The sequence below is a fragment of the Microtus ochrogaster genome, unplaced genomic scaffold, assembly GCF_000317375.1.
Source record: "Microtus ochrogaster isolate Prairie Vole_2 unplaced genomic scaffold, MicOch1.0 UNK7, whole genome shotgun sequence".
Lineage (NCBI taxonomy): Eukaryota > Metazoa > Chordata > Mammalia > Rodentia > Cricetidae > Microtus > Microtus ochrogaster.
Genome location: NW_004949105.1, coordinates 3,539,524 through 3,551,097, shown reverse-complemented (window position 1 = coordinate 3,551,097; position 11,574 = coordinate 3,539,524). Strand labels below are relative to the sequence as shown.

Here is an 11,574-nt window from a genome sequence, read left to right as displayed (position 1 = left end):
CTCCTCATCCTGGGATTCTGTTACTGCCATGGGGGTCACTGAACATGTCCCCACTACTGATGGCCTTGGTTAAGCCAGTTTTGCCCAGTTCTGGCAGGCTGCAGGCCAGCATTGGAGGGCTTGCCTTTCCGTCAGCTGCGCTTGGCTGCTGGAAGGGCCCCAGGTTGGGTGAGCAGTCCCCTCTCCTGGTATGCTTCCCCACAGGGGAGAAGTGCGCAGCCCGTGCTTGGGGAGTGGACAACTCTCCACCCCAGGCCCAGCTGTACTGTTTTGTTCTCTGTGCCTTCTGCAGCCCGCTGTTCAAGCTCGCATGTCTTCCAGCTTTTAGCTTCCTTTTAAGTTTTCCCTGGGATTGCTGGCTTTACACAGTTTGTCACATCTGCCTTGGGGTGTCCTGGACAGACCTACTTGTCTGCTTTGCTTGTTCCTCATTTTCTTTTGACTGCTTCAGTGCCTTAAATTTACCTGATTTAAGTCGGGCGGTGGTGGTGCACGCCTTTAATCCCAGCACTCGGGAGGCAGAGGCAGGCGGATCTCTGTGAGTTAGAGACCAGCCTGGTCCTACAGAGCTAGTTCCAGGACAGGCTCCAAAACCACAGAGAAACCCTGTCTCGAAAAAAAACAAAAAAGAAAAAAAAATTTACCTGATTTACACGCCGATCTGCGTCATTCAGATCTGCTGAAGCCTCTCTGACCCCAGTGTGAGGTTCAGCAAGGCCTGGGAAGCCTTGTGCTAGTCCCACCACTTTGTAAACCCTGCCGTGCACACGGCCCTGTTTGCTCCGACACTGCCATTCACGTGTCTCATTGCTCCAGCAATACCTACCCCTCTTTGTTGTCTCCCAGTCCCTGACACTCACTGGCTCCTCAGCTAGCAATCAAGTGTTTCTAGCCCATTAGCCGGTCCACCAAGGACCAATTTTCCTCCTATTGCCTCGGGACACTTGGCTTTTGTTTCAAGGAGGGATGAGGGTTTTATCCCTAGGTTTCTCTGCTTTCATGGCACCCAGCTTGATCCCATCTACCACCGTGTCCCACGGCTTTGCAAGCCATGATCTGAAAGGCTCCTAGCTTGAAAGTCTTTGCCGATTCAAGCAGTTCAGATGCTGAGTGTTGCCTAATTTCATGGTGTTGTCTGTGCCATTATTAGGATTCCCATCACCAAAGATCTACTTCTTCCTGTATTGAAAGTTAGGTTGGAGGGCTATTAGCACTTCTGTCTCACTCTGCTTTGCTGTCTGTCTACCTGTGGGCTCCTTAGATTTTGAACCCCAGGAAGAGCTCTTCAGAAAAAGATCTCACTTGGGCTATCTTTCCCTTCATCCTGCCATCTGCAAAAACCATACACCTCCATCTTATGCCCCCTTTCCCCACTTCCCCTCCCAACCAGAGGCTAATGTAGAGGATGGCAGCATCCTCACACCTCTCCCCATTTGAATTCTTCCATTACACAGGCAGGTTCTCCCTGGAAGACAACTCAGCCTCAGCCATGTCTTACTGCCTCGGCAAGGGCTGCACCGCAGCTGCCCAGACTTGCCTGCGATTCTCGCATATACACGCTACCTACCGTTATGGATTGCCGTATAGTCTCTAAACCACTAGCTGGTTTGGTGGGCGTCCCCACACTCATGTAGCGATTGCGGTTCATCAAGGAGATACGCTGCCCTGTCCTTCAGAGGGGAAGACAGTGCTGGGTGGTATCTAGAGCAGTTCACTTGCTGGGCAGGTGCTCTGCTGCTGAACTCAGCCCATCCTGAGAAGTGCGATGTGACGTAAAATGTATTTGTCTCAGCCACGCTTTTTTCCCCACCCCTGCCAAAGGAGCCGTGTGGAACCACTCTAATTGTGGGGTAAGCATTACGTGGACTTCCTTCTGCCAGGGGGTGACATGAGGTGTGTCATTATGAATAGCAAGACCATGGACTTGTCCCATGGACGGGCGTCTCTTGGTAAATCAAATCCTTCTCCTCTCCTCACGTTGTCTTAGTGTGGCAAGAAGACCAGATTTCCTTGGAAGCTAAGCCACAGCACATTCTTCAGATGTGAGAGATGCTTTTTCCTCTTCTCCTCTCTTCTCTTGTTTTTTTCCCCCACCTTGCGGTGAAGTGCCTGCCAAGGGAAACTCTAGCTCTTATCCAAAGTCCTGCTGCTGTCCCAGTGATGCTGCCAGCCGCATTGACGCGGGGGGGGGGGGGACACTGGGGGAGGATCAGGTTCACCGCCTTTCCTGCTGCTTCTCCTGGGTTTTTCTTGCCCAGAGAGGTACAGATGCTGTCCAGGAAGCAAATATCAGTGTTGTAAATAACAGTGATTCCTGTAATTTTTAAACTAACTCCAGAAAATGAGGTGAAATGTGACACCAACAACAATGAAGAGGAGGAGGGGGAGCTGTTTGACTTTGACAGTGGAGATGAAGTCCCCGAAGCGGATCGGCAAGCCCCGTCTGCCCATGGGGCCAGAGGCGCTGATGCAGTCCTTGCAGGCGAGAGCACCTGCCTCGCAGGTCAGTCACGCAGCCACGCTGCCCTGGGTCCTGCAGGAGGCATCCTGACCTCTTTGTGCCTATAGACTATGATAGTTTCCATCCCTGTAACACAACCCCTGAGGTGAGGTTCACGTGGGCTCATACTCGCACAGGGTCTGGGCCCATGGTGTAGGAGCAAAGTAGAGCTCCTCACACTATGCACCCCAGAAGCAGAGCGAGACTCAGAGGAAAGCTGAGGAGGAGTCAGGATAGCTCCTTCAAAGACACACGTGTACAACTCCATTGACACCCTCCCTCCAGCCGGGTTCCACCTAGTGGTCTTCCATGCAGTTAGGAGCTCATCCGTGAGTTACCAAGGTCATTCACCCCTCATGCACCACCTCCTGGGAACCAAGCCTTCAGCCTGTGAGCCTGGGGTGGAGTGGGTTTCATGTGTAAATCATGACAAGAACGGTTTGGGGGGTCAGAGGAGTCTGGGTCTCCCTGGCCAGCTGAACGAGCTATATGCAGCTTTGGCTGTTTTTCTTTTTCTATCATTTCCCCTCCGTTTCTGTTCTTGTTGCTCTAATACTCCTCTTGTGGTTAAGGGACAACCATTTCTAATAGATGTCATTGCCATTTTATCGTTGTTCATAAACCAGGATGGATTGCCTGTGGGAGCTGATGTTTTTCAAGTCTGGAGGTAGATCTGGGGCTTTTGCACGTTAGCCAGATAGATTGCTTAGATGCACCTGTGGCCACTATGGTTGAGGACCGGCTTCCCGCTCCTTTGTCCCCAGCCAAATCTTGCCATGTGGTTCTTTGACTCTTCTTGTTTGATACACTGTCCTGGGAGCCTCTGGGCAGAGTTTCCTCCATCTGTGCCCGGGGTGAGGCCAGCTCCTCATTCCACCGTGTACCACATGGGCCTGGGCCTCACAGCTTCCTGTGGTGATGTGGGAATACTGGGCGTCCTGACATTGGTGATGGATGCAGGGTTCCCGTGCACTTGCTGCAGCCACAGGGACCACGTCCATCCTTTCTGCCTTGCTTGCTAACTAGTCTCCCTCTGTCCTCCAGGAAACAGAACTGGAGCCGAGCCTGCTCCCGAGGCTGAGCCCCCAAAACTTGTGGTTCCAACAAGAGTGAACCCATATTCTGTCATTGACATCACGCCATTCCAGGAGGACCAACCACCATCTCCAGATGCCAACACAGAAGAGGAGGGGGTGGGCCTGCGTGTGCCTACTGGTTACTCTGTGCCTGTGCCTTGTGGCTATGCTGTCCCATCTAACCTGCCATTGCTGCTGCCTGCCTACTCCAGTCCCGTCATCATCCGAGCCGAGTCAGTAGAGGAGGAAGGTACGTGACCCACAGCTTCTTACAGCGACAGGGCACAGTGGTTAAGAGATCTGTGTCCCGTCTTTCCTTTCCCGTCATAGGTTATTGTCTGCACTGTTGGAAACTGGGCCCAAGCCAATCCTTCCTGTAACTGTCCGGGTGCAGTGAACGGCCGACTTGGAGGCTGCTGTGTGTTCTGGAACCTCTGGCCTCTGCACACCGGGGAGAGCTTATGTGGCCTTCACTCTAGAGCTGGCCCCGCCCTGCGCTCTCCATAACTTATTATCCATGTCCTAGAGTGTGTGCGTGTCCTCAGAGTGGTCTCTAATTCTTTCTGTGGGTAAAGGGTAAAAAGACAAACATGCACACCTTGTCCTTAAGTTCTGGGACTTAGTGCTTATACAAAGCAAAATAAACAAAGAAATATATTAAATTAGTAAAATGGAAGTGTTTAAAATCATGTCGAATTATTTTTGAATGAAGCTCTTTAAATGGTGTTCAGTTATCCATTACTTTAAAATGATACCCCACCCCAGTCCCCGTACTAGAGTTTGAACTTGGAGCCTTGTGTGTGTGAGGTGAGTACTCTGCCAGTGAGCCACATCCACAGTCCTTTTTGATTTCTGATTTTGAGACCAGGTCTCGCTAAGCTGCTCGTGTTGCCTTGAGTTCACTCTATAGCCTAGATAGTCAAGAACTCATGATCCCCCTGCCTCAGCTGCCCTAAGTAGCTGTACCGCATGCCTGGCTTATGTACCCATTTTCTTTGACTGCAAAGACCCTCATCTTTAGACAGCAGCTCCTCTGTTAGAGAGGAAGGAAGCACTACAGGCCGTGGTCTAGCCTTAGCATTTATGCTCAATTTCTGCAGGAAACATTTCTCCTTAGAACTTTCTACTGTTTTCCAGTATTTAAAACCGAGTTTTCTTTGAAGATTGTTCTCTTGGTTATTAAAGATAAAAGGAAAGAACCCCTACTGAATTTTTCATGTAGCTGTAAGTCAGAATTCTGCCTCTGAGCCCAAGTCTGAGAAGAGTATCTCACCTTGGGCATCCTCATGGTATTCCCTGGAAAGAAGTAGAGACCATGATCTGGGAGAAGGAAGCTCTCAGCAGGAATGCCCTGGGGGGACTGAGTTCCCAGCAGTGGGCCTCTGGACAGCTGGTCCCCATGTCCTGCCCTAGAGGAGGGGGCTTCTGTGCTCCACAAACTTTCCTGGGGCCCGTATCCTCCAGTCCCCCCATCTTACCCAGCGCTGGCAGCCCAGCTGGAGCTCAGGCCTGGCCACCTGGGGAGAGCTGGTCCTGGAGAAGAGGTCTGGTCACTTTGGCCTTCTGCTGGCCAGAGAACTCAGGTGGCCCACTCCCTGCACGTGCTCACTTGCCCCACTCCAGGTCTTGCCTGTGTCTTGGAGGGCCTGCTTTTCACCTCACTTCCTAGAAGCGAGTTTTTGCACAGGACAGTTGTGGGCATGGGAAAGCATCCACAGCGTCTGGTCAGGTCAGGGAGTCTATGTGTCTGTGTGAGTCAGAAATGGCAGGAAACTGCTGGTCAGATCTGAGAGTACCTGGACAGAACTTGTGTGAGCAGGAAGTTTGGTTTATCGCTCATTGCTGTTCTTCCGTCCATTGTATTTGGGTTCTCCAAGTACCTGTGTTGTAAACCAAGTAGCGACATCCATAAAGACGCAGAAACTGCAAGATACTGAGTTAACTTTAGAGAGAAGAAAGGTCTACTTGGGCTTCTGGCTCCTGAGGGTTCATCCCATGGTCATGGGCTGCATTGCTGTGAGGCAGAGCATCCTAGATTGGTGGAAGAGATAAATGGAACAAAGCCACTTCTTTCATGGCGGTTAGGAGGCAGCTAGAGACAGAGGCGTTGAGAAGATGGCCCCCAAGGGCATTGCCACCCTGTGGTCCACTTTCTCAAACTAGGCTCCGCCTCCAAATGTCTTCATCATTTTTCAATAATGCCATCAGATTGTGACCCCATTGGTGGTTACTGTTTGGTGTCAGAGCCCTGCCCTTAGTTCAGTAACCCCTCAGTGGTTGGTTCCCTTAACATGGGTTCCATGACTTCAATACCCGTGGGATACTGTATGCAAGCCTGACATGTTGTGCTTCCTTCCTGCCTGTTGATGTGTTATGTGTGTTTGCATTTAGTATGTGTCACAGACCTGGTGTCTCACAGTCTGATACGATCCTGTCATGAGTATATTTTATCTAAGACTTGAACATTTTCTAATCTTTGATGGCATAAGCCTGTTGCGGGTGAGAAAGAAACATGACGTCATTTAGGGTTCAAAGTCAGCTGTGGAAACACCTTGCCAGGTGTGATGCACTGTCATTCTTTTCTCTCGGCAGAAGCAGCAGAAGTTTTGGGAGATGGGCAGTGCAATTCCCTAAGCTCTGAGGACCTTCCACACAGGTAACTCTGCTAACTCTAGGCCTTATGTGTCCATGCCCCAACCTTCATACTGGGCTTTCCCCGCTGGGTTCTCAGGCCATCTGAGCTGCAGGAAGACACTCCCTTGATCCTCAGGGTGCTACTGTTGCGGGTTCTACCTGCTTTCTAGGCTCTCCCAGGAACCGTAGCCTTAAAATATCCCGACTCTATCTGCAGCATCAGTGCCAGCAGTGAGATGGTGACCAGCTGCATCCGCTCGCATTCATCAGACCGTGTCATCCCTGCATGACTGCGGCTGGTCTTAACATACTGTGTCTTCCCTTTGGTGATTGAGGATTAAAGTATAATAGTCACATGGCGAGGACTTTTTATCTAGGAGAGAGCGGGAACTGTGGCACAATGCAGACCCACCGAGACCATTGTTCAGAAACCGAATTTATTTTTTGGTTTCTGTCTTTTTGAGACAGGGTTACTCTGTATAACCGCACTGACTATCCTGGACTCACTCGTAGACCAGGCTTGCCTCGAACTCACAGAAATGCCCCTGCCTTTACCTCCCAAGTGCCGGGATTAAAGGCATGTGCCACACCACCACCCAGCCTGTAGTTCTGTACATGATTAGAATTAGTAGTCAGTCCCGCTGAGGAGATTGAGACAGGACAATCGTGGGTTCTAGACTGGGCCGCACGGTGAGCTACTGTTTCCCGAAACTAAAACCTTGGCTGGAGAGGTGGCTTAGTCAGTGAAGTGCTTGCCACACAAGTGTGAGGACAAGAGTTCAACCCCCAGTACCGACATAAACACCAGGTGCAGGGCACAGACCTGTAATCTGAGCCCTGGAGAGGCAGGAGGATGCCCTGGGGCTTGCCTGCAAGCCATTCTAGCTGAATCAGTGAGCACCTGAGCACCGGGTAAGACATAGTCTATCATAAAGTCAGGAGGTGAGTGATGGAAGACAGCCAGTGTCAAAGGGCGGCCTCCACACACAGCATGCATGTACACCTACACAGATGTATGTGTGCATATGTGTACCGCCACAACCAAAACAGGAGGAAAATTAGTGTGCAGATGGAATTGGAAACTTCAAAAGTGGAAGACCCCTCCCTTCCCTATGTAATCCATCCCTCTGGTCGGCAGAGGACCGTTTCTGCCCTGAGTGCACATGCGTGGGTGTCTGATGTACGGTGCCTCATCCCTGCCATTCCATCAAGCGTGGATCTAACTGTGCCCTGTGGACATACCTGTCTGCTGTCCCCTTCCCCATCACCCAGCATAGGACCAGTTCCTGACTGTCCTGTGCTCCCATCCATACACATCTAATACGATCCCCTCCATGGTCTCACTGTCTGCTCTTCCCCCATAGTTAACCCTGACCCAAGAAATACCGAGTATGCTAAATAGAGCATTGCAGAATTAGTGGTTACCAAGTTTTTAGTCGCCTGCTCGTCTGAGTAGCGTGATGAGAGCTCTACCGTTCTTTTCCTTCCTCTTTAAATTTATACTTCTGAAATACATTACATGCTGACTAGTTTCCCTAACTTCCCCCTTATCTCTCCCCCCACCTCACCTTTCCCCCAGATCACCCCCTTCCACCTCCCCTCAGAAAAGGACAGGCCTCTCAGGGACGTCAACCAAATACTGCATAACAAGCTCTCAGGGCAAGGGCGTAGAGCTGAGAGCACTGCCTACAGCGTCCCTCTCAGTGGTTATAGGTTCTAAGGACGTGTGAGTGTAAAGTCCCAAGAGAGGCATGAGGGTGAAGGCTGGTGGTCTTCACTGACAGTCCCCACAGATGGCTCACACCAGACAGTGTCCTACCCTCTGGGAACCACTACTTTCTGAGGCCACATTAAGTGGCCATGCTGAATGGGGGAGTGACTCTTATCCCTTAAGAATGGCAAGGCTCAGCTCCACAGTGGTGGTGCACGCCTTTAATCCCAGCACTCGGGAGGTAGAAGCAGCTGGATTCTTGTTTCTTCAGAGACTAGAAGCTAACCCTTCCTTTTGCTCGTGTTGGCTTTCCAGAGCCCTTTGTATATTTCTGCATAGTCACCTTATTTCTGGATTTGTCACCCTAATTCTTCAGCCCTGCTGTGCAGTTGCCTTTAGGAGTCTCCTGGCAGGAGGTGGGTGTCTTGGGGACTGTCATCCTGCAACCCCTTTTGTCAGATGTTGAGACCTTACAGTGACAATTCATGTGTCCAGTGAATCCCTTCCTGTCCCCTGCGGGAAGTGTCATAGTAGCTTCATGTTGTGTACGACAGAAGTCAAAGTCACTTTCTGCCTGTGACTATCACCTTGTAGATAGCTTTGTGGTCCTGGCGCCTTCCTCCTACCAGCCTGCCCTGAGAAAGAGAAGGCTGAGGCCACGCACAGTCAGGGGGTATCATGTATGACCTTCAGGTTGTGCAGAAAAACTGACATTTCTGACACTGCCATGTGTGTGATTGCTGATAGAGTTACATGTGTAAACTTGAACTTGGAATGATCTTCTATAATAGTGTGAACACACGTGAATGCCATAGGTTGCTCAGCCCCCCTCGGCTGGTGTGCTTCTCCGTGTTCTCAATGCTTATCTTTATTTCTAGTGGTGATCAAGGCAGCCAAGAAGGCAATGCCCTGGCCCAGTGGGCAGCCGACCCTGCCAACACAGCATGGATGGAAAGTAAGTGCTACTGCCCCAAAGCCTGGATCCCCACCCCTGAGCACCTACAAGTCTTGACAAGAAGGCCATGGGTTTCCTTTCCTGGCCGAGATCAGATTGCAACCTTTAAAATGTTAGATGTGTCTGCCTCGCCGAATAAGGCACCAACCGCTTGGCTAACATAGACAAGAATAACAGGCTAATATAAGTTATAAGAGTTAATAAGAAGTCTGAGCTACTAGGCCAATCAGTTTATAATAAAAAAATTAGTACTCTCATTTACGGGAGTACTAACAAAAGCTTATGTAGAGAAGTCTCCCGGGACTCCGAAGCGACCTTTGCCCTGTGCTGAGGCAGTCACAGCTCTGCACTGAGCACTTACCCCTCCTGCTTCTTCCTGGTACAGCCTGTCTTCACTGAATGATGTGGAGGGAGCTAGCACTCAGACCTGCCTCCCGTTGGTCAGCTGTTCTCCAGGGAGACACTGTTGGCACTTCTAGGATGGCCTTCAGGTTGTCTTTGTCAGTGGCGGTACTCAGGGGTTCTCTACAGGTCTCAGATTCCACTATTGTTTTAAGAAGCTGAGATTTTTTTTTTTTTAAGCTGAGATGGTTTTAACCAGTCTTTTTTTTTAATTTAATTTTTATTTTTTTTATTTTAAGGAAGCAAACACATTATGCCTTTATATCCAGTAGCTCCTAATTTCTGTATAACTGTTTTATACGATTGGCTTAAAGGTCAGACCACCTTAACTGCTCAACTGTTCCAGCTTCTTCTGGAAAGTCTTGGTTTGGTTTTAACTGTGTCTTTGACACAGGTTCTAGATTGATTGTGATGGCTATTTGGGGGCTGCTGATTCAGAGCCATCACAAGAACCCATAAACATCTTGTTATATATGTGGTGTCCAGGTTTCTTCAGCCACCCCCTCCACCAAACCCAAGCAATTTACCACTTAAAAACAACCCTAGGGCTCACACTACCCAGCCCTGTCTCGGGAGGAGAAATCTATACTGTGGCCACAGTTGCTTAGGTGCTAGTGGTGTGCCGGCTGCCACCACGATTTCAGAATTGCAGTTTCTGGACTTGCTCCTTATGGTGATGAGTGACCATGCTGTACGGGCGATAGTTCATTTATCCTCTGTCTCCCGTGGTTTTTAGTATGCGGATACACTGTAGCTGGGTGTTCTCCCCAGAAATGACAACACAAACGCTTTGGAAAAGTAGCCTCAAAAGCCTTTATGTGAAGCATATATCCACATGAGGTGTGTAAGCATGTTATATATTCACTTTGGTTTCAATGTCATTGGTGATCCAGTGTGACCATCTGTATGGTGTATTACATTTTTACAACACCCCACCACACACACACACATACATACTCGCACACGTGCGTGCTTTAAGAAAGCCTATTCACAGAACACTCATGTCCCCATACTACTGGGTGGGAAACTGTGTATTTGACTTACTACCGGCACGGGTGACTTCTCACCTCAAGGGTGTAAATACTCCCCAGCCATCAGCGTAGTTCAGTGGATTCCCCATTGATGTGACACCAGTACGTACTCCTTTCATTCCTAAGACTTGTGTACCTCCTTTGTATTCTGAACCCCACAAGCTTAAACCTGCTCAAAAGAGCCATGGAGAGAGACATTGTTGGACACTGATAGAATGAGTGAGCCTGGGAACTGTAAACTCCCCGCTGTTGATCGGATTTCACATCTCTTCTGTTTTGAGACGAAGCTCTCATTCAGAGTGGTTTTTCTTGCTGAGACACAGTGGGCCATCCCTCTGTGCTAACCTTTGGGATATTTATAACATCACACTCATTGGCTCTAGTTAACTTTTAACAGGTATTCCCTTATCTTGCAGATCCAGAGGAAGCAATTTACGATGACGTTCCAAGGGAGAACTCAGACTCTGAACCAGGTTTGATCTTGTCTGGACCGGAGTTTCAGGTCCAGCTTAGCAGTCTTTTGTTTGGGGTACAAAAGTAGCTAGTGCGTGTGCAACCCCCAGGTCCTGCACGTGTGTTTTGTCTTTGGTTTTGGTGCTTATCTTGTATGGTGTGATTGAGGGCTGGTGTGCTTGCTCACAGCACTCGATGCACTAAGAGCAACAGATATGAAAAACAGGAGCCTAGGTTGAAAACACTGAGGCTAAGCATTCTAGCACACTTCTAAGAAGTGCTGTAACAGGAAAGCACAGAAAGTCAGGCTATGGTTTTCTAGATCTGAAAGAAAGCGACCACTGTCAGATCGTAGCGATAGAAACCTAGGGTTCCCTGAATGTTGATCTGGAACTTGGCAGATGTAACTGAGACCGCAGAGCACCAGATCGCTGCAACAGTCTTAAAGCAGCAAAAGAAACAGGCGAGCCGCTGAGTCTGCGGGAGAGAATGGCAGGAGACGGATGGGCTGTTGGAAGAGGGAGGTGCTCTGTGGCTTCCACATCCCCACACAAGCACAGACTTTTCCACATGCCATGGCAGCCAGACGCTTGGGTTTGTCCTCACTGCTGGAGCAGCAGTGTCACAGGCAGGGAGAGGGTATGGAAGCAGAAGGAAGCAGTAGGCAGCAAGAGAGCCGAGAGCATTGCCGCTGGCGGAGCTGTGGTGAACCACAAGGCAGAGTCGAGGCAGCCGGCCGTGCCGATGGGTTACAGGTGGGCTGGCCCTCAGAGCGGGGCCCTCTACACTTGCAGGGTAGTGGCTGGGTTTCT

The 11,574-nt window shown here is 50.0% G+C and overlaps 1 protein-coding gene across 4 annotated transcripts in view; it reads left to right on the top strand.

Moving 5' to 3' along the window:
• Arhgef10 (Rho guanine nucleotide exchange factor 10) overlaps positions 1-11,574 on the top strand; it is an 85,783-nt gene that overhangs the window by 13,012 nt on the left and 61,197 nt on the right. For all 4 annotated transcript variants that reach the window (XM_026788805.1, XM_026788807.1, XM_013353442.2 and 1 more), the window contains 5 exons: positions 2,339-2,503; positions 3,545-3,826; positions 6,169-6,232; positions 8,800-8,876; positions 10,726-10,782. In XM_026788805.1, the coding sequence (XP_026644606.1) occupies positions 2,339-2,503; positions 3,545-3,826; positions 6,169-6,232; positions 8,800-8,876; positions 10,726-10,782 (645 nt within the window). The remainder of the gene's footprint in view (positions 1-2,338; positions 2,504-3,544; positions 3,827-6,168; positions 6,233-8,799; positions 8,877-10,725; positions 10,783-11,574) is intronic.